The sequence below is a fragment of the Ptychodera flava genome, chromosome 12 (assembly GCF_041260155.1).
Source record: "Ptychodera flava strain L36383 chromosome 12, AS_Pfla_20210202, whole genome shotgun sequence".
Classification (NCBI taxonomy): Eukaryota; Metazoa; Hemichordata; class Enteropneusta; family Ptychoderidae; genus Ptychodera; species Ptychodera flava.
Window position 1 is genome coordinate 8,058,513 of NC_091939.1, and position 26,526 is coordinate 8,085,038.

Below are 26,526 nucleotides of genomic sequence, written 5' to 3' on the forward strand. Positions count from 1 at the left end.
TACAAACATGATATCTAGTACTCTTGGACTAAGAAAGATTTCATTTAATGCACTTAAATAAATTTTTTCAACAGAGGTAAATAAAAAAGAACAGATTTTGTTGACAAAATACCAGTGACCTACACATTAAAAGGAAAAATTGGTTTCAATCCTGATAACAATATAAAAAAATAGCTTGTAGACCTTATAAAGTGAGAAATAAAACACCACTTGAAATGAATTTCAAGCGGTGATCATGTATGGAAAGTCTTGCTTATTTCTGTTGGTTTGAGTTACTATGACATGTTTCACATGTTCAATACATCTTGATATGTGATAAGATACCAGTACCACTTCAACCAACACAGCTTGTATATGCGTTATCTCCAGTGTTATTTCTGAACACAATCTGATTAAAATCACATGTAGAGTACGGCGACATCTACTTCCGCGTACGCGGTATTCTCTTGCTGTCGCCTCTCACGACAGCAAGAGAATACCACGTACGCGTAAGTAGACGTCGCCGTACTCTACATCTGATTTTAATCAGATTGTTCTGAACACTGATTTTTGGTTACAACTGGAATTTGACTGCAACAAAATTGTGTCTTATACAAAACATCTTGTGTTAGGAGGGATAATAGTTTGCATTTGATATGACATATCTCAGAAGAAAACGGTGAAAATATACTCAAAATATACAGCTAGAGGTTTAGTCCGTTTAAAATGTCACACATTTTGTCATTGTACAAAATAAGTATTGATATTGAGTAGCAGTGACTTGTTTAAATTTTAAGACAGTTTACCCTAATTTAGAAATAAATTAAATTATACATCTATATGCTGCATGCTATCAGCAAGTTATTGTGATAAATACAAGGCCAATACACCTAAAGTCATCAACAATTCCAGCACCTCCAAGGACTTTTTCAGGTCAAAATACCATTTTCCAGATATTTTTTTTACAATATATCATTTTGTGTACCTTTACACATCATTTTTGCAATTTCACGACTGATAATCTTGCCATTTTTGGAAATTGTGGTAGGATTATCAGTTTTCCAGGATTTTCCAGGAGGGCTTTGAAATTCAAGTACTTTCCAGGACTTTCAGGGAGTGTATGGCTCCTGTAAACATGTTGACAAAATCTAGCACAATATATGGTATTGGAAGTTGCACTTTGATATGGCAGACTTTGTGTGAGTTCAGATTTTGCAAGATTGTACATGTATGTACAATGGACCATTTATATGACCCTCTCTGACCTTGAAAAATTGCACAGATATGAGTTTTGGGTGTGAGAGGTCACAGACAGACTTTAGCTGACTTGAATGAGCTTCAATTTGTAAATCTTGAAATAAAACAGGCATACTAACCAATGCCAATGAAAATGCTAGGATGTGAGGTAACACAAAGGTCACGAGAACTGAGCATACAAACTACTGTCACACCTACATGACTGTTAAAGTCTGTATTTTTGGCAGTAAATTGCATTGACTGAAACAGTTTTGATGCAAAGATTTTTCCTGAAAGTGTGTTACATTTATTGTTTATTAGAGAATTAAAGTGAAGACACAATGTGATAGTTGCCAGTTGAACTGGTAAGTTCACAGCCAATGCAAATGCTCAGATGTCAGGTCATGACAGGGTCATGTTCATGTGTCTGATGTCTGACTTTGACCATGTCATGGATTGCTCATTCACAGCATTTTGTCACACCCTGATGTCCCTTGCGGATTTTCTCCAGGACTTTCTCTCTCATTGTGGTTGGTATGACAGTGGAACACAGACTATAGGGACTGTGCTGTAAGAATAAGAGTCTACGACATAAGAAAACCACTCAGTGTGAAGTGATACACTTTCAGTTAGCTCAAAATTCATTTCAAAAAAACTTACATTGGATCACAGACAGTTGGATCTTTCTCGATGGATGGAATTAGGAAAGCGTTCTTAATAAAGTTCATCTTGAGTTTCATTTTGATGTGCTCATTTTCCTGCATCATAGTACAGATTTAAAAAAAGAGAAATTTGCATGTCTTGCCATGAAAATCAACTCATAAATAAATATACAATAAATTCATTTAAAAAAACAATGACATTCATTTATGCTGAAAACTAATGATCACAAAGAAAAAATTTGTTTTGAATGATACAGCAAAAGAATGCAATTCAATAGGGTAAGCAAAAATATATTTATCCAGATATTTGATGAATTTTATGACATTTCCGCTCAATACTGGACTGAAAATTGAAAAACTGAAATAATGGAATACTGAAATCTCTTATTCTGTAGCAATATATTCTTAGCATTTCTTTTCAAAAGGATAAACTTTTCAAGATGTTTAATTTTCACAGTACCTGTCTATGCATGTATACGGGTGTTAAAGCCCTCTCGTGACTTTTTTATTACTTGCGTTAATTTGTCTCTTTCATTTTCTGGTTCTAACAGCGTGTTTGTGCAATTGTTAACCTGACAATTTCGACTGTCAGGCTCAATTGTCTACACTGAATAATACACAGCCAGTTCATAGTCAACATATCATGTGAAAGTGTGACAAGTAGTGCAAGACTGTTGGTTACGTAGGCGACTGGCTTGCATCAACAAGAGAACGTGATATCGTAAGTTATGTAAATACAGTACTGAAACAAGCTATCACTCGCAAACTCTCCAATTATATGTACAAATCGTGTGACTTAGAAGGTATAACAACAATGACTTGAACTTGGAATGGTTTAGAAAAATTTGAACATGTAGATCACAATCAGTACAAATTTGGTGTGTCAACAATAATTTGCAAACTCTATGTTCAAAAAATTGACCTTCCTGCTGTTGGTGGTCAGACTACCGATACCACTGATTACTGTACCTATTATCATGGTATACAATACATTATTGCATAGTCACAAATCTTAAAATTGCACAGATCTGCTATGGTCACACGCAACCAGGGAAGAAACATCTTTACAAACACCTGAGATTAACAGAATGCACTGTACTGGGAAGACACAGTACACAATTATTATCATCATCAAAACTTGTAGACACTGCGGATTTTCTGTCTGAACTTCTTCATATTCTAATTGGCCATCATCATCTTTTTCTGACTTTCACACTCTGCAGTTTGTCTTCTCTGTGTGTACGCTACTTCCAACCTCTTCCTGGTTTCAATCAAGTTCTGTCCCATATCCATCGAATACGGAGATCTGGAGAGAATGATGCATTTGGACACACATCAGTGCCCACTAGAGGGCGCTCTTAGGTTGCCTAAACAATTACTTCAGGAAGCTGTAATTGAAGTAAGGGGTCCACGGTGAAAATCTTGGGACCCCCACCATGAAAGAGTACATACCGGTCTCTCTGACTCAAAAAATATTCAGTCAACAAATCATGTGTTTGGTACAAACTCCATGATATCGGTGAAAGCTTCACGAGATTCTGTTTTATTATGATGGTAATGGTTCTATTTACAGGACGTACACGGATTTATGAGAGGACTTGACTATCACTGGTATCGTACAATGTCTGGTCATCTACTGTATTATAGTAAGTGGTTAAATCAGAACACTGTTGACATGAGATTTAAAGTCCTAGAGCTTGTTCTTAGGAAGTACTCATTTTCGGATGTTGATACAACAAAGTATTAACAGGGTTTCGCTTCAAATCATACACTGCACTCTGTGATGTTCCTATCTTCAGAACACTATAGACATGAACTTTGGCTCCACAGGACATACACTATACTGTGTATGCAGTGCAAGAAATATGTTCTGTATCTCATTGGACATAACATTACAATTCTTGCCTTACTGCCTGGGGGTTTATGTGTCTATGATACAAGACTCAAAGATCACATGGAGCAATGGATCTATGTACACCCAATGTAGTGATACAAGTTTATACAATGATGACAGAATCACTATCAATCCAGGACAGTGTAAGATTTTTCACATCTATAGGTATACATTACTGAATGGATTCTGACACATCTCTGAGAACACATACCTTGTCTTTCAGCTGCTGTGATGTCTGTAGTGCTACTGTAAACAACGTCACCACATCACTTAACCATGGCACCTCACATTCCACTTGATACTGAGCGGCCACTTCATACCGATACTGACCAACCTCACTGCAAGCAAAAACCCAATACATGTATTGTCATAAACAGAAGAAGATAATGTACCTCCATTATTATTATCTTCAAAAGGTATTTTTTACTCAATGATCTGATCACCTGCTGGTAAAAGGTTTTACGTTTGCACATGCTTAAAGGCCTGTGTCAGGCGTTGGATTCTCTTGCCAGGAAATTTACTAACTAGATTACAATTTCAATGGAAAACAAAAGGCTATGACACCTCCATAATCCTCTTACAGACTAGAACAAACTTGATCCCGGGGATGAAATCCCTGGCCTTTAATGAAATGGTGAGGGTTGACTTTGTCAAAACCAAATTGGGACAGCTAGAATTAAAAACTTATCACCTCCTTGCAGGTGTCCGTTGAATTATGTGTAAAGTTCAGTACCGCATATCATTGTGTAAACGCTTCAAACTAAATCAAGGGGTAGAGTGCTCACTGCCTTGGTACATGTATGATACACCCATGAAAGCATACAGAAACAAATAGTGGCATTGTAATATACTACCAGTCCACAGAGCATTACAATTCCTAGCAGGTAATAAAACAGTCCATGGAAGTAATGTGTGAGAAAAGTGCCAGCAGTTACAGGTTATTTATATTTATAAGTATATGCATTCCGCCATGTCTGTGATAAAGCTTTTATAGATTCTACATGACATTTCTAGGTCTGAATGCCACGCTCAGTGCTCAAGCACTTCAGTCTCACTACCAAAGATTTGACAGGGAAAGACATATAAGCATGTCGTATCCAATGTTTACAAAATCTAAAAGAGCACTTTTAAGAGGCACAATGAGATTCAACCACATGTATGTGGTTGATTTTCAGGTTGGGAAGGTTTCAAAGTCCTGCCATCATGACAACACATTTGAGTATTCTGCTTTTTTGAATTTTTGTGAATTTTCTGAATCATGGTGAGAAGAAGTTGATTAGATGTACCGGCTGACGCACCACGGAATCACTCAAAAAAAAAAAGCTTGTGTGCAAACGGGAAGTAAATTATCATTAGTAATTTTATGACATTTGGAAAGTATTGCAAACTGCTTAAAGTTGCCCTGGTATTTAGGTGTGGCAAATTTTTTCTCCATTTTTTATACTTGAAACCCTTGAAAATTTGAAATCTTGTGTAGTTGTAGAAGTCTTTTAACACTTATGTTGCCAGGCAGTATTACTTCCTGATCTGCCGAGTCAGTAAAAAGCAAAAATCACACACATTTTCACCACTGTGAATTCAACACTTACAAGACTGATCCAAGTTTGGAGTCAATGGATGATACTGATGGTTTCTGAAAAGGAATGGACAAAAGAGAAATAATATCAAACACTGTAAACTGAGATACAGTAGTGCTTGGAAGGGGCATGCACTTGAATTTAGACACTTGGTGGGCACTGGGTGAGTGAAATAGTAGTACATCTATCTACCAGAGCAGATGGAACTTGTGACAGCTGGTTTGAAATGTAAAAATACACTGATGATAGCAACAGTTGGAGTTTTATGAATTCACACTCATTTTGGGACTGAAACTTGTCATGCTATATGAATACCCAATATGACTTTCAAATCTGTATAGTATTGAAGAGTACCGTACTTCATAAGCTAGGTTTATGCATATTAATAAGAATAATAATAATAATCCTATTTTGTATTAAACAGATGACTAGTGCCAATTTCCATGCACATATATGTATGATGAAACAAAATAACATCATAGAAAAATAATACCAGCAGTAATATTTCCTATGCTATTTCCTACTGTAGAGTAAAATTTTGGCCTTGATGGAAAAGTACTAGGTACCAGCAGTTTTATTATTTATGCTTGTGTTTCAATTGAAAACTTTTACAGAGAAAGACAATATACCTGCAGTTTTATTCTTGATGCTGTTTGCATACAGGGAGGGGGGTATTGTGTCTGATGAAAAAAAATTGCGTAAAAGCAAACAATACCTGGAGTCTTATTCCCTGTGCTGGTGTTAAGTAGTATGTTGACATGATAAGTTTACTGTGATGAACGTAGAAGTTGATGATTGAGTCCACAGGAAGAGGTGGATTAAAAGCTCTCTGAAATCAAAATTGAAATTAGGGTTATAAAAATTGGATATCAAAGAAAAAATGGCAAAGGTATCAAAAAGAAAAAAAATATGGCTGGAAAGATCCACTGTTCTCAAACTCTTACATCAAAAGTAGCCTGTACAATGTATGCTGTAAATAATATGAATGCATGTCTGTGCATTTCAATCCAATGCTGTTCACCCGTGTTCTGCAGTTGTAAATTCTACCTGTCAACTGCAAACAACAGAGTTGTATTATTAGGACCGGTAATATTATATCTAGGCTGCAAATACTTAAGGGGCATTAGTAAACCAATGGAATACCATTTTATGATCTTGCTAAAGCCTTCTACTGGATTAAAATGCACTTTGTTTAGTACTTAATTTTTATGATGGTCCACTTTATAACACTTTTAGAACAATGAAAAATTCAAATTGTTGGACAAGATTTTGCCTTATTACCCTTGGGAAACTTTTTGACGGGTACTATTTTGAGCAGTGGGCTATCTGAATACCCCTTGCACTGCATGTGCATGTGGCTGTGCAGTCACATTATGGAAAACCAGGGGCTACATTTCTGATTTACTCGTCTTATCCAATATACAAATTAAGGAAAAAAGGAGCTAATTATTCAAGATATGAGATGCTATCTATGAGCTGTTACTAATTTTATACAATGTACTGCCGTATGTGTATACTAGGAATGTAGTACTCAAAATGGTAGGATATCTGAGATATCTGGTGCAAACTGAATGATTTTGCATTTACTGTACGCTGTGTACATCTTTATACAGCTCTTGAATACCATAAAACTGTACATCTATGAATCAGTGTCTGTCGCTTGTCATTCCTTTTTCTCAACAAAACCTTATCAATACCTGTGTGTCTTTTCAGTTGATCTGATGAACAAATAAAACTTTCTCATGGTACAGAAATTTTTGAAGAATTCAATGATTCAAAAAAAAACATAAACTGACACAGGATCTGACAGAAATGTTGGCAACTGGATGGCAATGGGTTAGCTGTTGGGAGTTTCAAGAAGACATCACCTATTGTAACTTACCATGCTTTTATTCTTATACAGCTGATCAAGTGAATATTTCGTGGGTGACAACAGACTGCTTCTTGCTCTTTGCAAACAAATCATGAATTCTTCCATTAACTGCATGACGTGTAAAAACATAATTTTTTTTTACAAAGATACAAGTAGAGTAACTAAAAAGATACAGGCAAGTGTGTATAAAGATACGGACACTCCTGGCCAATTTTGTCTGTATTTCAACTAGAATGGTGCAGTTGTGGGTGATACATGTATGACCAATAACGGTGACTGACTGGACCCTGAACCATGATGTGTGGTTCTCACAGAAATGGCTGGCTTGTATTCTAAATATAGACCTAGACCTAGCAAGATGGATAGAGCCATATTGTATTCAAAGATTTTTGAATCTTTACTGGCAAAATTTTATACCCTTGATCAATTTTTTTGGAAGCACATGCAAATATATTATGTAATATCATATACATGTATCAGTAGTAAGGACGTAACTGAACAATAAAACAATCATACAAGAGAAAAGGAGAAAGTTCTCATTCATTGTTATTGTATTGAGATAAGTTATTAAAACAGCTAAGGTTCAAAAGAAAATAGCAGTTATCACATAAGGAGAGGGATACCTGGAACCATCATTCATATGTCTCTTTCACGCGCCATCACCAGATGTGAGAAACATGAACTTGTAACAACTGATAGTGACAACTGATTTCACCGATGGCTTCAATTCCAAATACGGGAGCAGAGAGTGTGTGTGAAATAACCTCCCCATAGTGTTAGCATTGCACATACCTTAACTACTTCCTGTGCAGTCTGGAAGTCATAGTGGTCACCTTTACTTGCTATGCAATCCATAGCACTTTGTAAGTGATTGCCTGCATCTTGTATCTGTAAACAATTTTGTGGAGAAAGACTTCAATGCAACAACAGTTCATAGTGAAATATTATTCTAAGCTGCATCTCAATAGCTATGGCTGCACTGTTTTTCAGACCCATCTACTAAATAAATTCAATTATTTTGAAAATTTAGTTGTCACACTAGTACAGGAGTTGGCTATACTATAATATTACAAAAAAAAAAATTGCCACTAGAATTCTGAGACTAGGAGACCAAATAACTTAGAGAATCAAAACTCCAATAAATTGTCGTTGGTCCTCCATATCATTATGTTGTGACATGTTATTGATGAGTCAGAAACAATGAGATTATTAAACAAATGTCTAACGCACAACAGAAAACTAATCAATTCTTGTTTTATCCTGAGGCTGTTACTACTGTCTATGTACTTAATTACAACACTTTTAGTCTGTACATTATTGGCTCAGGTAAGTCTATTGTAATAAAGTATCTCTTTTTCAAAATGATAAACCTGTGAGCAGTGTAATTGTTAAATATGGTAATGTGGTAAATTATTCCTGGCTCCTCCAGCTATGATACTGGGTTACCCTTGTTATATCAATACACTCTTTATAGGGGTACACAGAAATGGTATAGGGGTGCCCAAACCACTCAATGAGGTTCTTAAATCTTACTAAAAACACTCCTATGAGGACTTCCAATTATTGTGAAACATATTGTTTTTACAGAATAATATATATGTAACAAGATGTGGCCCCCATTCATCATTAGCATCTGCACACGTACAATGAAACATGCTAAATCAGCAATACTATAATTATGACCAGTAAACAGATGTTTAATAAGTGATCGCAACCCTGGACGTGTGGCTGCCTCACCACAGTAGGGTGTGGTTTTATGCAAATTTTCACAGGTTGAAAATGTGCAAGATCCGGCACCCACCTGTTGTAACTTCCAAGGGATGTCTTCTTTGATAAACGTTCTATACACATGAGTCGCATGCCTGTGTAAACGTATTGTGATGTCCTGCAGAATAGAGAACAAGTTTTTTTAATATATTCCACTCATTTTCATTGACGTTTAAAAACTGCAAAAGAAACACAAATACATGTATTCTGACAGAGTGTATTATTAACATTCAGGTAACTTACTCCACAAAGAACAAGTCTTTAAAACTAAACAGCAAAATTTATTTACAACCTCCCTTTGAATTATTTTAGGAAGATTATGCATATGTCACATAAAATTATCCACCAAATTATAGCATCTTCTAATTGTACCTCATAGCTGATAGAAAATTAAGCAGAAGGTGACTATAGGTCCATCAATTAATGATAAATAAATATGTCATTTTGTCAGAACACATCAAGTTTGCTATGCTATTGGTGTGCAGGTAGCTACATATACATGTACATATAATGAGTTATGTCTATTTATCAGATGAAGGCTCCATTGCTTCAAAACTATGAATTCCATTCCTTTTGGCACAATCAAACTAGTAACGTGCTTTCCTTATCAGAATAATATCTGTTCAAATTTAAAAATGGAATGTACTTGATCAAAAAAGACGTTGTAGATGAGAATGTGTTTCAGCATTAAGGCTAATTTTACTCACTGCCTGACAGATATTGTCACCAAAAACAGTAATAACTCCTCTGATGTTGTCACTGCCGCTTTATAAAGAGAAAGAAAAGAGGTTTCAATTCAACCGTATTTATTTGTTTCACCACTGGTCAAAAACACTGAAAGCTTTCATAGAAAAATGCTTTGTATGGTCAACTTATACACTGGCATAAATGGAGGATGATGTACATTTGTAAAGCAAGCCCTGGTCATTAAATAATGCTGATTCCGACTTCCTGAATAGAAATATCGAAAGAAAAATCTCAACTTTGCACAAGCAGTGTTCAATACAAACATGAATCATATTTCTTTCCTTTTATAAACAACTACATTGTATCTACTATAACTCAAGGTTCTTAACATGTCAATTTTCAGCTATAGTATTTCCAGGCATTTTGACCTATCTCTGGATTTTGACAGATGTTCCTGATAAGGCCAAAAAAATAAAAAAAAATAAATTGTGCCGGCCGTTATAGGGTAGGTACGTCGGCAGGAATTAGTTTTTCCAAAGTATTTTTATTTTTAAATATGCATATTTCAGGGTTTCAGGGCAGTCAAACACTGGCCAAAACATTTCAAGAAAAATGTATCATACATATAAAAGGGAAAAAACATAAAAGACATCCTCGTTTACATAGCTCTAAAAAATTTAGGGTCAGCAGGTAAAAAATAGGGTAGGTCAGGTCACCGGAACAGCACAATTTTTCTGTTCAGTCTAAACTGTACAGCACTTGGCAATGCTGATAGAAATATTGAAAATTAACATGTTCCTCAACCAGATTGTTGGTTTTATTATGCTGATTACATAGTTTCTTTTCCAATCTTCCATTTAAATATCTATTCAATGAGACAAATAATAGTATCATGGTTCTTTTTAAGAGGACAAATGTTGGAAATCTCAGAGTACAATCTTTCTCCAGTGTCTGTAATTTTAGAAGGGGCCAATAATAACCTAAGCAGACATATAATTGGATCTGCAATTTTCAAAATGATCACTTGGCTGAGGGAAAATGAGGGAGAGTCGAAGCATACTGATACATTATCTCCAGTGTATGCATTTTGGAGGTTACAAGCATTTACCAGAGGATACAAGTAATTGTTCTGGTAATTTTCACAATGATAATTGCAGGAAAAGCATAGGAAGGTCAAAGCATTCATTTTTTTTTTTTGCCATGTCTCAAATTCAGTATTTTTGAATTTTCTGAATTTCAGTGAATGAATTATCTATACATGACATATACATGTACATACACATATGAGTAAAACGTTTTGACTTTGTAAATCATGGTCTCTATGGCCATTATTTTAGCAGGTATACTCACTTAGTGCTTGACAAGAGGTACTTTTCCGGTTTTACTAAGGGTGATCTACCTATAAGAAAAGTATATATGCATGTGGAAAGTTAATACTGTGTGTTGGCCGTAAGGGGTGGACCATTTGATATCCTGGGGGGGGGGGGGCTTGGAAGATTTTGGGGAAAAAAAAGATGCCAGGTGGAGTTGCTCGAAAAAAAAAATCTGGCTTTAAGTGGCTGATGGAAAAACAATTATGGACCATTGCGACTCGGAAAAAAAAAATCTTGGCAATTGTTCGATGCACACTGCAGCATCAATAAAAAATCAAGCAGTAGCTCTAGAGTTTTATAAAGCATAAACCATTTCAAGCTTGAGGAACAATAACTGAATATGAACAATTGTACAGTATACATGACCTTCTGATTAGAGGAAGTATGCTGAAATTGAAATTGCTCACCAGTGTTTTCCAGAAATGTGTAAATCTGAATGTATGGATTTTGTCAAAATACCACAAGAAGAGAGACAGCCTGCAGACATTTTACTATTATCGTTTGCGTATAGAAAACTCATAACAATGAAAAAATGCGTAGAGACTCAATCCAATGCGTAATATTATTACCCATTGGATCGACTCTCTACACATTTTTTCATTGTTATGAGTTTTCTATATACGCATGCTTTATTCATAAATGCAAACAGTGTTATCGTGAATTATCTTACCAATGTTTTTCTTAACAAAAGCGAATGTGTTTTGATTAGAATAGAATGAGTTTGATGGTTTTGGGGAAACTACTATGTGGTAATAAAGAATGAGAAATGAGCAATGAAATGAGCAGACAGCAGGTGATTTAAGATTAAATGTTACATCTTCACTGCAAATAAAACCATAAGTGTGTCATAAATAATACAAACAAAACAAAATCATGTTTGTTTGTTTTGTTGTATGTGAGCCACGTCTAAGACACACAACAAAAGTACTGTTTCAGTCTGTAAAAGTCACCTCAGATGCCACCAGAGAAAACCATTTCCACTCCAAAATTTCATTTTTCGCCTTGCGAGAGGGGGGACACCCCCTCTCGCGCCTCTCCCCCCCTCGTTCGCTACGCTCACTCGCCGCTCAGTCGCTTCGCTCCCTCGCAGTCCACCCATCTACTTTCTTAAATTACCTGGCTACTTTCAATGTAAGGACAACACTGACAAGTAAATGCCATAAATGTACATGATTTTACAAATATATTTTTGTAAAGTGAATCAAAAATGTACATGTATTTACATATCTTTATTTAGTTTCTTGAATATAGTCTGTGTGCGATAGAACAGCATCTTGTTACTGGGTGTGAAAAACCAAGCAAACAAACATTGCACCGAAATTTGGTAAAAAAAAAAAATTTCTTGAAGAAGGAAAGTGAAAAAAAAAGTTGTCAGCATATGCCCTGTAGAAAAAAAATAATTCATGGTGAAGCACGTGGGAAAAAAAATAATGGCTCTCCACCAATCTTCCAAGCCCCCCCCAGGATATCAAATGGTCCACCCCTAATTTCTCAAACTATAAACTGTGTCATCTCGTGCATCATGTGATTTTGTTTATCAGTGATTTGCATATTCACAAGCAAACTGACCTTGCAAAGTCACTCTTGAAAAAGTGGAAATAAGAGTTGCAAAACTGAGAAAACAAAATTTAGGAAAAAGACAAATTGATGTAGTATGCCTATTTGTTGACTCAAAAGTGGAAAATGTTATTTTATATGCAGCAAGTCTGAAAGATGTTTTGAAAGATGTTTGTAGTGTGAAGGTTATGAGGGACACAAAAAATGTATAACACACCAACAAACAAAACTGTCTCTGGCAAAATTCAAATATACCGGTACATATGAACATTTCTGGGTACAAATCTATTCACTATGTACAGTAATTTATTTAGATATTATTTGTACAGTAATTTTAAATCTACTAATTGCTGTCAAAAATCACATCCGTTCAATTAAGATAAAGGACATCATTGTTTACCAGTAGTTAATCTTCACAAGGTTAATGACAAACACAGATGTAATCAGGTTTCAAGGCCACAGTATTTCAAAATATTTCATGGTTGCGTTGCATGGCCAGCACATGATGCTGAAGTTCTTCTTTCAAGGCAGGGATATGCATGCGGTGTCTGAATGTTTCTTGCTGAATGTGTGAATGCACACTGCATGTAAACAGTAAACATACATGTACAATTATTGATTTCTATCAGTTTATGGCTTTTATGGACCTCATTCATGCATGAAGCATGTACGGTACTTACTGATTCAGGAGAAACATAAAGTGGAGACACAGAATTAGTCTCTCTCCATTTTATACCTTTCTGGTCTACCACATGTGTGGGCTTGTTTTGAAGCTCTGTGTATGCAACGTTTTTACTGTCTGATTTTTTTGTGAAAATCAAGAACTTTAATATTTCCCCAAAGATTTAACATGTGACGGTCATTTGAGTTTCTGGTATCAGTAAATATTTGGTAATTTGTTTCTACAGTACAAAATTTGACACCCCCCCCCCCCCCCCCCCCCCCCCCCCCCCGAAAAACAAAAAAATTTTATTCTTGATTTGAAAGGGAACAATTGAAGGTATCCATCAAGAAAATTTGACCAAAAATTTAAGTCGAGTTAATACTTCCTTAACTCTTTGAGTGCCAAAGTCAATTTTTTTCCCCTTTATAAAATATTTGCCAGTCAATTTTTTTCAGATTTTTGCGAAAATTTTGCTAAAAAAATGTAGCCAATAAAATGTGATGTCCACTTGGTCCAAAATCATTACAAAAATTACAGAATAATTCATAAAAAGTTGTTAAATGAGGCACTAAAATTTTGGTGGGAAAAAATTACAGCACTCGAGTCGAAAGGTTAAAAGCACAGCAGAATTAATTTATGCAAAATGTAATACTATTTTTATATATCCGTATCCTTCCTGGTAAAGTGATGGCAAAGCAAGCATCAAAAATCTGTTGCTCCAAGCATGTATTTATTTTTTAACTATTTGTTCACATCCAGTTGATAAACTCAGATAGCCACACTACTGTAGTAACAGCGAGAATTTAAAAAAATCCCTGGAGCAGAATGCAAGATTACGGCCACCCATGGTTCATAATCGCCACATATAAATTTCAAATATTAATATTTTATGAATTTACAATATATATATTGGCAACCTTCTTACGGCATGCTCCATTGTAATTCAAAATAATTATCTCTGATGCATTTATGATCTGTTTTAGCCCTGAAAGTAGGGCACAGGGTCACAGCAGTTAATGCTTGACTTGCCGTATCAGGAGGCCATTACAGGATACAATCCTTTTGGACTTTAAGCATACAATATTGCCAGTTAATCTGTTGTTGGGCACAATTTTAATAAAAGGTCACTGAAATTTGTTATTTTCTTGAATTCTCGAACTCCATTTAAAAGAAAATGACTTTTCTCTGCTATTCACTGACAGATCTCTGCTTTCAAAAAATATACACAGTTGACTAGCCCTAAAATTTCTTGTTTAAATCAAGATGTGATCCTTAAACCTTTCTATATTGAGGGTTTTTTTCAGGTTTGTTTATTTTTAACTGCTTTAAATAAAGCTTGTCATAGATCTATATAGGTACACATACTGTGTTCAACATCGTCTATTCTAGGGCAATTGTTGACAAGTAAATCATTTAAATTTAAATTTATGGAAAAAGTACCGGTAGTACCAGCCTGCAGAAATGAGAATAAATGGACTATATCATTTTGCCAAATATCTGCATATCGAGTTTCAAGAGGTCCATGCACAGCTGGAGACCGGGGAGTATCAGAAAATGTTGTTTAAACACAGAGTGATTTACGTTCTGAGGATATAATTAGCTTTGTCAGCTTTGGCAATATACATGTACAGTTCAGAGACAACATCAAACTAGCAAACTAATGGCAAAAACAAATTGTGAGACTTCTAATCAATATACTGTGCACGATGTAATTACCTTGATAGAAAAATATACTGCCTTTCACAGAGGACAGCCCTGTCTGTAGAGAGAGGACCATTTTACAGCAAGGTGATTATGCGTACAGTATGTTGATTCAAAGCCAAACAACTGCTCCTTGCATTCAGTAAACTGGTGATCATGATGTAAATTTTGCATTCTATAATTTACAACATAAAATGGTCTATGTGATATCGATAAAGTCAAATACAAGTACAATCAGATAGCAGTCTCAAAGTCCAAATACACAGTCTTTCACCTGCTGGTATATTTCTGTACATGTCTTTCCATTCATGGAATTGTTTTACGAAGCAGCTCAAGCAGGAAATAAACCTAAGTATTTACCTAATAAGCATATACATGTATATACCAATGTTCAGGCTCAATAAACAACAACACTGTGATCTGGGTTCCTCAATAATTTTTGTTACGGTTTAAAGACAGTGCTGTACTATGTAAACATAACTTCAATTATCATCAAATGAACAGTGAACCCTCACCCTTTTAATTATTTAGATTCATCAAAATATGGTTTTCTACGGTCTCGATTCCTGACATGCAACGTTCGTTATTGTAGTGCAGACGTTACACATGATATAAATTCATCACAACGCTCTTACCTAAGAAGGGCAAACTATAATCTATATTGGGTAACTCAACTAAAAAGGGCTATAAAGTGTCTCTAACATATTCATGAAAACTGATGTTAATACAGGCTTGTACATGTATGGACACACATTTACACACATGTCATGTATATGCAAGCCATGGTCTATATTATTTGTGTACAGTATGTGTATGTGTGAGATGAATTATAACACTCAAACATTTGCAGGTACCATAACCTTTTAGTCTAAAAAGGTATACAGTGTATATGCAATAACCATGCATTTACGCATATTGCATATTTTTGAAGGAAATTGCATCATACATTACATTAATATTTTTTGAGCAGTATATGACAGTGATGAGGTACAATGTAAACATCCTAGTATTCGAGGGATTTCATTTCTTTTGCAATCTAAAAATTCAAAAAGCTGTCACATGGATCAAATTTATTTCTATTACAATGAGATCTTGTTATCATCTTGTACAGAGAATAAGCCTATTGAGATAAATGCCATTCACGAAATAATTATGGAGGCAGGTTCACCATCTCAGATGGACTTGAAAGCAGAATGACTTTGACAGAATGGGACATAACAAACACCGGAACTTGTCATTGAGTCCAATAATTAGCTGCACAGCCAATTCTTCTGTGACTTTCCTTCCATGCACGAAATACCCACCCAGGCATTCGATCTTTGCCTGATGTTTGGGCAAAATTTAAAGATGTACATTTAATGGATATAAAATTTATAAATCTTCATGCCGCAAAATTATCATCTTTAAAGAGGTCCAGTCTCGTGTTATTGATGAACAGAAACACATACTGGAATATGTTTATTTGTTGATGTTTTTCTGAAATCTTACTTTAAAGTACCGTATCCTTAAATTGACTAAACGATTCAAATTTTCATGTCTGTACCTTTACACTGATCTCAGGCATAGTCTTTTTGACACTCAAAATTTTACAATATATTTCTGATCTGCTCCTTGTATAGACTCACTTTGAACCATCTGGAGTTAATGAAATTTTGACTACCGTATTTTTGTTCAAATCAAAAATTTAATTTTTTTGATTGAGTTAACATAGGGTAAAGTGACCTTTTGAATTTCAAAAATTAATGCATTTAGGGCAATTTTTTTTTCTCTTATCCAAAAATTTCACGGTGACTGCTGATTTTCATTTTTCATTATGTCAGAGAATAGTTTACATTTTGCTTTCAAGAACAAAAGCTTGAAATTTCAATGTTGAGGTGTATATTATACTTTGCCTGAAGCCACATTTTCCAACCCCATGTAATGCAAGTCACAAGAGTTTTTCTATGGTAGTTCGCAAAATCTTTCCATATCATCTTGTATTACCAAAACATGAGGAGTGGCATGATTGAAGATGCAAAAATCAACTCCTTTTTTCCTGGAGAGTATTTTTCAGACATTTAATCCTCTATGTGTTTCAACAATACACACTTTACACTCCCTACTTGAACACATGTTGCACTGATTCCAAATTCAAATACATTTAAGCCACTTGACACTATTGGTGTTTACAAAGAGGATAATTCAAGCTTAAGTCTTGTCTGAATGAGCAAGGACTTCTAATCTTGTTATTCTGATTCCTACAAATTTAACAATCATGTTTGTCATGTGAAAAACGATATTTGACTTCATGTCTACAAGATAGTGAAATATGTCGTTGACATGAACATAAAATTGAAATATGCTGAAACATGCTGATCTGAACCCACCATTACGTCTTCACAACAAGTATTCAGACAGGCATTGTCTCCTCTATATTCAACTTATGTCTGATTATAATACAATATGCGCACATGTACCTCATACTATCATTTTGTGACTAGCATTTTTTTTAAATTCCTGGAGACCTGTATTTTTACCAAATAATTGTATTCAAAAATATTAATGTCTAGATTTTTTTACGAAGTATGGTTAATCGTTCAAAATCAATTGACATTCCATGTACATGTACTTGTATTTCACAAGTATTTAACAATAGTATAAAATCTGTTACATAACAAGTACTAGTCTGTGTATTGATTATATCAATGCTGATGCAAATCGATAACTTTGTGGAGGAGGAGGCCCAAAAGCCTGGATTTGAAGTGTAATAATTCACATGAAACAATGTCAGGGGAGAGCTTGCTCTGTCATTTACAGGAATTTTCCATGGACTTTTCACTATTGTACTTGTGTGCTGGAGTGATTATCAAAGAAACAGAAATGGGCCTTTCATCCCATTGTTGTAAATACAGGGCCTCTTCGCAAACAGCTACTCACATAACCATTAGGATTTATTTTTGCATAGGTTGATCAAGCAGAAAAATGCTCTGGCTCGCAATGATGCTTCATTTATGTTTAATGTCTACCATTTTCATTGAATTATCCTAGCAAGCTGTGTTCGTAGGTCAAGCAATGCCCACAGCCACATAAAAACTATGTAAATACTATTTTAAAGTCATTAAAAATAGATCGCAGATTGCTTTGAATACAACCTGTGTACCTACATGTACCTCCATATTTTTTGCAAAAACCATATGGTTATCAATGACAACTATTTTTTTAAAAAAACTTAATATACATATAGTGCATTTTCTTTAATCATTTTGAACAGCTGGATGCTCAGGTCATTAAACCATCTTTTATGGGATGTGAAGCAGAGAGCAGCCATCTAGCTATAAGTAGTCTTAATGCTTTGGAGTGAAATAATGAAATGGTGAAATCAAAAACATTTTACCAATACTAGATGATGAGTCGATGGCACTAATGTTACATGGTTAGTGGCTTATCCAAGAGACCACACTACTCAGAGATTATTTTTTTTTAATGAAGAGTCCAAGATGAATCCTTAATTTTGACGCAGAATGCTGTTTTAAATATTCAATAACCATGCCATCCCTATTCCCAAGTGCACAGAGCAGTTACAATTCTATTCTATTAGTCCTCTTGTAAACAATGGGGATAACCCATTTGTGGAAGCATAGCAGGAATAAATGTGTAATGTTGAAGATATTAATGTTAATTTTTTAGGTTTCTTTTAATGAATTTAAAGTGATTGGGCATTATACCCTAAACCATCCAGTGACCAGCACTCATTGATAAACGCATTACCTTCTTGGTGGATCCATGTGGCATCCCCACTCTCATTGTCTGTAAACCGTTAAGTCATAATACGATGAAAATACATTCAGTTTACGATCGTCACTTAAGATTGGTGATGCATGTAAACGTAGGTTACGACTTTATGGCTTGTGATGGGCAAAAGTTTGAGAAATAGCCATTTGCAAGAAGACATAGTTCCAGAAGTCTCATACAGTTTTAACTGGCCACATCATTCACCTGATTGTTTAAATTAATGCACACTCTCTCTCTCTCTCTCTCTCTCTCTCTCTCTCTCTCTCTTTACAATTACAGAAACTATCAGCGTAATGAATCTCAGTGCATTTTTCTATAAGTAAACAGAAAAATTTATATATATAAATATATATATATATATATATATATATATATATATATATATATATATATATATATATATATATATATATATATATATATATATATGAGAAGGCAAAGTTTTCTTGAGATGAGAAAAGAGTAATAACAGAATCATATGTGCTGTACATGTATGCACAATGTTTAACAGTATGTGTATGTATCATTACTCCACAAGTTATAGTGTATGCTCTCAAGAATTGAATAGCAATGGAGTTTAACGTGTTGTAACTTACCTGTTGTGCGGAGTAGAAATCTTTTGGAACATTCCTACAAAGCAAAAGTGAAAACATGAATTCAAAGTGAGTATCAACTGTTAAAGTTTATAGTTGAATGCATTTATTGCAGAAAAAAGTGACCATAGTCCATCGGATGGGATTGCAATTTGTGCAACTATTTTTTTCTTTTTATTACTTGTTTTTTTATAAATGGCACTATGCTACTCAGTATAGTGGTCACGCTTATCAACATGGTGACTGGCACTGTATGAGAGATTCCTGGACTGAATACTTTATAAAGTTCAAGGTTTAAAGGTCGCATGCAAGCACTCATGGTACACACGCTGACCCACAGAATTTTACCAACTGGAACCTAAAATTTATGTAATTCTGATGTGAAAGCAAAATGTATTGAGTCGATTCGACAAGAATAGAGGCTGGACAACAACAATCAAATATATTGATGGAACAATGTGAGTCAGCTTTAAATACACTTGTTTTAGTATCTCTTTCAATAGTGTTGCTTTAATACCTTTTTTCAAAGACATGCAGCCATATAACACAGAATTATAATTCCAGCAGTTAAAACACCTATTGTACATGCATGAACACTGCAGTCAGCTTCTAATCATATAAATAATTAACTACTGTAATGGACCTAAATGTCACTCCGGAACAAGTCCTATTATTGATGAACCAATATCAAATGAACTACGGCCAGGGAGTAATTTGGCATGTAAAGATGCTTGAAATTTAGAAGAAACTTGTACAAACAGGAAAGGGCTTTTGACAGATGCTATCATTAAGATATTTGATACGATTGTAACTGCGAAATTAATTTTGCGACCTCTCTTCTTAGTATTATGACATTGTTCAAAAGCACAGCCTCTTCTTGCTCATTATTGTAAGTTTTATTGATGAGTAAATGTTTTTTATCATTTTTCTTTTTAATGTAAATTTCTGTCTCTTTTGTCTACATGTATTGATTCCTCTTTAGTGCCTTTCTTCTGCAGCCTCATAAAAATTTTGTTGAAATTTCTTTTTGGTGAAGTTTATGAAAAGATGAGTGAATGTGAAAACAAAAAGCGATCACATAGACGCCAAGCAAAGTGCACATACACACACACACACACACACACACACACAGACACACACACACACACACCCTAGGAAGTATTTCTTTTTTTTTACCTGCAGAATGTGTCGAAGGTGTCTTAAAACTGAATGTACCTCTTCCTTCAGTAACCACTGGAATTCTTCTTTCTGGAAGGCACCACAATGCAAAATGGAGAATTTTAATGGAGGAAGTCATGGAAACAGCCTTTGTAAATGTTGATACATTTTGTACAATTCAACAGTGACAACCTAATGCTTTTATTACATATGGTCATGATTGTCAACTGTCCATGATGACAAATATCTATCAGTTTCCTGTCATATTGAGTTGAAGTGTCATCTACGGTAGCATTGAATGTTTCTTTATCAATTGTTGACAAGCCGATAGACTCAACAACATTTGTTGTTACATTCCTATTCAAGACCAAAAGAATTTGTAACAAAGAAAGTAAATTGTCTTTTCGATACAGCTTTGTATTGGTCAAAAGCCTTCTGTCAAGGATGTTGATGATGGCATTAGAAACTTGCATGATTAACATTAACATATTTGTTGAATTTGGAGGACACATTTTCCAACAGTGTATAGGAATTCCCATGGGCACTAACTGTGCTCCCTTACTTGCCGACTTATTTCTGTTCTCATATGAGGCAGAATTTATCCAGAACCTTATCAAGCAGAAAAAGGTCTCTGTAGCTCGTACTTTCAACCTTACATTTAGATACATAGACGATGTTATTTCATTGAATAACTCTGAATTCAGTAAATATCTCGCTATGATTTATCCTCCAGAATTGGAGATTAAAGAGACTACAGAAACGGCCTCTTCTGCTTCATATCTGGACATTTTACTTGAATTTGACTCTAATGGTCACCTTTCTACTAGGCTATATGACAAGAGAGATGATTTCAACTTTAGTATAATTAATTTTCCACACCTCATCAGTAATATTCCACTCTCACCTGCTTATGGGGTATACATTTCCCAGCTTATTCGATATGCAAGAGCATGCAGTTCATATGGTGATTTTGTAGAGAGACATGGCCATCTCTCTTTCAAACTGTTAAATCAAGGTTACACCAGAGCAAGACTTGTCTCTACATTCAAACGCTTTTTTGGCAGGTATCGCAAGCTGGTTGATAAATACGATATCTCTCTTCGACAAATGATCACTGATGGCATCGGTGACATGGGGCCTTAGTTAGTGACCACTACCTATCTGACTTACAGATTGATATATGGCGGGTGCCACATGTGGGGCAGGATGCGCTTACTATTTTCGAAACACCTGACATCACTTCTTGGTCTTCTGGCCAGAGGTCCATATATCTTTCTTTCATGAATATGACTTTGTTTGTGTACCGTCTATTTACTGTCTGTTCTGTGCTGTTTTGTGTCTATGTTTACAACTATTGTCTTACAAATTTTGACCTAGTGTTATTGGATTATGGATTGGTATGATTGCGATTATATTAATAACAGAGACACGGGGCAAAGGTTGCTGCACTTGTAGCATCTTTTTTTATGTCATAAATAAATACAGTAGCATTATTACTGTCAATAGAGATTTCATATTGTTCTTAAGTTATGTCATTTTTCCAACAACACTGTTGAGTAATAGAAAATCATGTCATAATCTTTGTTGAAAGTTCTGAATCTTGATTAGTAAATGCACTTAATTCTTTGAGGGCTGTACTTTTCCACCAAAATTTTTGTGCAACATTCTACCACTTATTATGATTTTTTCTGTAATACTTTTGATAGTTTTAGCCCAAATGGGCAGTACTTTTCATCGGCTACAGTTTTTGATCAAAATTTTAGGAAAAATCTTAAAAAATTGTTCAAACTGTAAAAAAGGCTGCGGTATTTTCTATATAGGTGACAAAAATTGACTTTGGCACTCACAGGGTTAATCCTTCATCGTTTCCATCGCTGTCATTTGCAACATTGATTTTTGAACATTTCACAAAAGTCATAGCATAACTAGTAAAATTTGTCAACAATCTCATTGTTAGCTTCAACATCTTTCAACCAAACTTTTAAACAACTGATTATCATTAACTGGACCTAACTTCTAAAGGAGAACAAAGGACTGACAAGATGTAAATCGTCAAACTACTGAAGGGACAAGAGGCACTGAACTGACAATATGCCTGCTCTAGAAAAAATATCATACATGTACTCTGACAACTACAGTATTCTATGGAAAACAAATGCTGCATTACAGCAGCACAAACGCATACATCAAGATAAATGCATGAACAGCAATACACACCATTCTATGAATAATTCTGCATGTGGTTTTGTTTGTACCGGGAGTTGTCCCTTATAAATTCTGGATTTCATTTTGAGAGGTAATTTGTGATCACTAATTCCAAACAACCAGAGAGTTTGTATGATGTCATGTTTTCGTTGGACGTTTTTATTGAGTCTGTGCATGGGGGTAAAAAATCCTCTATTGTCTACAGGCAGAGTTAACCTGTGGCCAATATTACTGAAAGGAGACTTTGACCTGCTATTACACTTTTGTTTCTATTCAAGTAACATGCAGTCAGAGCACGGCGTCCCTCCATGATCAGAGGATGGACGTAACAAAGCGGATATTTGCATTTACGCAGTGCACTAATAGTTTGATTTTATGACAATTGTTGCAGCTTTGGACCCCAATCATCTTCTAGATAATCTTCTATGTTCTCTCTTGTTATGGTCACGGAGATAGTCTCGCTTCCACCTCAATACAGTACATTAGCAGGTACCAAATAACGAACATATAAACAATACGTGACAGAAATAACAGCACACGTAAACTTCTATTGTATTGTACTTTGTCGGAGGGCCTCTGTACCACTGTAACTATGGATGTAAGACCACAGGTAAGACAGGCTCTAAAAACCTGCTGCAATCTAAGGTGTCAAGATCCTGCACTGTATTTTTATATGTTATCCTTAGAAGTACTGATTTTGTGATTGTCACTTTCTACGCAGACAGTATCCTGTTGACATCCGTTTAAAGCTACCGACGCTGAACTGTAACAGCTATGTAATGTAGCCTAACAGCTATGTAATGTAGCCTTCACATGGCAACTAAGGTACCATCGCCGACAGCTCCAGAGGTCCAGCTCCGACAGAAATGGTTTTGAACTTCATCCCGTAAAAATGTTGCGCGCTAGTTTTGACACTAAATGACAGGTAGCACTACGTGTACCCATAACGTATGAATGACCCGTCGCGTCGTCTAACTGCTCAACGGACAGACGATAACATCTCTATTGTTGATGTTTTAGGACAGGTGACCAAAACTATGGCTTGGGAACTTCGCGATAGAGAAGTGGTCGTATTACAATGCTAAAGGCCGACGCACAAGTGCAATTTTAAATCCAACCACGCGATATTTACTCACCAATATCGCCAACTCTTCGTCTTCTTCGTCGATGTCCGCCATGTCTGCACAGGACTGAAGTACTCGTGAATGGAACTGTGGGATCGGAAAAGTATATGCACGTAGCTCCGATAGAGGGCAGTCGTGTGAAACAATTTTTGGGCGTTCATCATGATGTTGTTTCAGATTTGCCGAATTGCATTGGAATTTGTCACTTTGAGTCAATCTTGACAAGTATAGCATGCTAGCAAGGTACGCTTACCCATTTTCGGGCACCTGATACCACAACTAAGCAATGGTTCAAGATGACTCCACAATTTTTTATTTGTAGCTTGGAAACGGTAAATTATTCATTTAGGGAGTCGTCATTATTTTACGGCCAAGGGAGGGGGTCGGAGAAATGTGGGGAAAGGGGCTCACACAAAAAATTGAAAGCTAGAAGGTGGTTGTTCAAAATATGGAGAAAAAGAAGGGGTATTACTCAAGTTTCGATGCAAAATGAACAGAAACACCTCTCAGAATGCACCATTTTACACATCAATTTCTCAAAATTTTCGATACGAGACATGAGGGAGGACAACCCCCTGTCCTGCTCTCCCGCTTGTGGTATTCTAGCAGTTTTAGTCAATAAAAATACAAATTTAAAACATCTCTCAGTTTGCACCAGACTGCACCATTTCACACATCAAATTCTCAAAATTTTCGATACGAGACATGAGGGAGGACAACCCCCTGTCCTGCTCTCCCGCTTGTGGTATTCTAGCAGTTTTAGTCAATAAAAATACAAATTTAAAACATCTCTCAGTTTGCACCAGACTGCACCATTTCACACATCAAATTCTCAAAATTTTCCACGCAAGAGGGGGCAACCCTCTTTGACACTTTCCCCTTCAGCCTCCCACGTGTTCTCCCATGTACTATAGAATTCCGCCCTGTCAGATATCTTATTGAAAACCCTGCCATCATATCCATCCGAAGTAAACAATACTATATGGTTGGATACTGGTTATGGCGTGAGCTTTTATATCCGCATTTTGTTGCGACTTTGAATTTCATTTTCTTGGTATCATCTTTTTTCAAAGGTCATGATATAACCGATGATAAAATCTAGTAGGGTACAGAAGGATTTGTAAGGTCTATAATATTGCTGTATTTATGTAAATTTTACAAACAAATGTATTGATATTTAACTTTTCTAAGGGCAAAGGGTTAGCCAGTGTTTGGGAGGGGGTTATTCAAATTCATCATGCTTGGCAGGGGGGGGGGGGTTACTAGTACTCGAAATTTCAGAGTTTGCGATGAAATTCCTCCGATCCCACCAGGCCGTAAATACTAGTAATGACGGCTCCTACCTAGAATGATATTGCTTATTTGACCTGTTTTGAAGTTATATTTCATTAAGTGTTGCAATCACTTTATTATAATTCTAATAATACACCATTATTTGTTTACACATAGTAAAATTCATGGTAGTAAATTTAAATAAGTGGTAGAAGGTAATTATACAAACACTAATATACTCGTCCAATGATCGCACTTGATTTGGTGATGTGTGGAAGGGCAGTAAGGGACTCTCTTAAGGTTGACATCATATTCTACTGTCACCCAACCCTTTACTTTTGTCCCATATATTTTGTTTTTTTGTTTTGATGCGGCCAAGTTTATAGCCCTGCACAGCCATCTATTTTGCATATCTCTGCAGGGAAGCCGGTACCTTCCAGTCTTATTCATCTGTTTCATTTGGTGCAAACAATGCCAAAAGTAATTATAATCAAATAATGACACTTACTTAACACTTCATTGACCCGGGATATGGTAATATTTGCCAAAGTAAGCTTGCATTAGTACCACCATGGAAGCGGCATGCAGAGTTAATTTTACATCCATAACTGAGGTAGAAGCGCAATCTACAGCCCCCTTTCCATGATACAGTATTTAGTCGGTAAACCCTGTCGGTCTTGTATATCCGTACAAATGGATAGGTGCATGGTCCAAGCTAGACTTGGTTCAAGTCTGTGATTTGTGAATGTTTGAGTGGAGTGAACGCAATGATTTGTATTCTGCTTTCATGTGAAACGCGCGTGAGTGGACGCGATGAGTGGAGTGAACGCTATACAGCGGAGTTTCACCCGGAACAAGTGAATCCGGCAGAAACTAACTCACTACTGCGCAGACTCAAACGTGATGCATTCAATCGCTGGGAAAACCTGGCGTGAGCTGCCAAATTCCTTATAGGTTTGTACGAAATAGGAGAGACACAAGAGAAACTATCATAAATGCTTTTATTTTTTTAAAATTCACCGACTTGAACCAAGTCTAGGTCCAAGCGAACAAGACATTGATTTATTAATAATGATAAATACTTATTGAGTATTAAACAAAAACTGTATCATTGCGAGCCATTTCTTGAGGGTCTATGGTACCCCTCACTATAATTAAGGTAGTATGCACCTCGAAAGTGAAAGATAAACTTTTGGCTCAAACTTTCCTGAATGAAATTTTCAACCATTCTCTTTACAAATTTGCAATAAAAATCCAACATAATACCCAACATTTTGCGATATTTCAAATTCAAAATGGCCGCAATTCCTGTGATAACTCTAGGGGAAATTAAATTTTGGATTTTCATGAAAGTTTTTCTTTCTCGAAGAGCCCTAAAATGAGCCTCGACACTGAATTGGTAGATCAGAAAAGAATTGTAGAAATTTGAGAGT

At 35.6% G+C, this 26,526-nt stretch overlaps 1 protein-coding gene across 3 annotated transcripts; it reads right to left on the reverse strand.

Annotated features, from left to right (window-relative positions):
• Positions 1-3,083: 3,083 nt before the first annotated feature.
• Positions 3,084-23,930, reverse strand: LOC139144884 (protein rogdi homolog). Of its 3 annotated transcripts, none has more exons than XM_070715707.1 (13): positions 23,834-23,930; positions 20,511-20,582; positions 19,338-19,371; positions 18,718-18,756; positions 11,026-11,074; positions 9,696-9,753; positions 9,023-9,106; positions 8,014-8,109; positions 7,231-7,329; positions 6,064-6,177; positions 5,361-5,404; positions 3,983-4,109; positions 3,084-3,183 (listed from the first exon to the last, which is right to left on the reverse strand). In XM_070715707.1, exons 1-13 carry the CDS (start codon positions 23,873-23,875, stop codon positions 3,145-3,147), a joined length of 897 nt encoding a protein of 298 aa, XP_070571808.1. In that variant the 5' UTR covers positions 23,876-23,930; the 3' UTR covers positions 3,084-3,144. The 3 variants fall into 3 exon arrangements, with proteins under 3 accessions (XP_070571808.1, XP_070571809.1, XP_070571810.1); XM_070715708.1 differs by having other exon boundaries at positions 3,084-3,265; XM_070715709.1 differs by lacking the exon at positions 18,718-18,756.
• Positions 23,931-26,526: the final 2,596 nt, after the last annotated feature.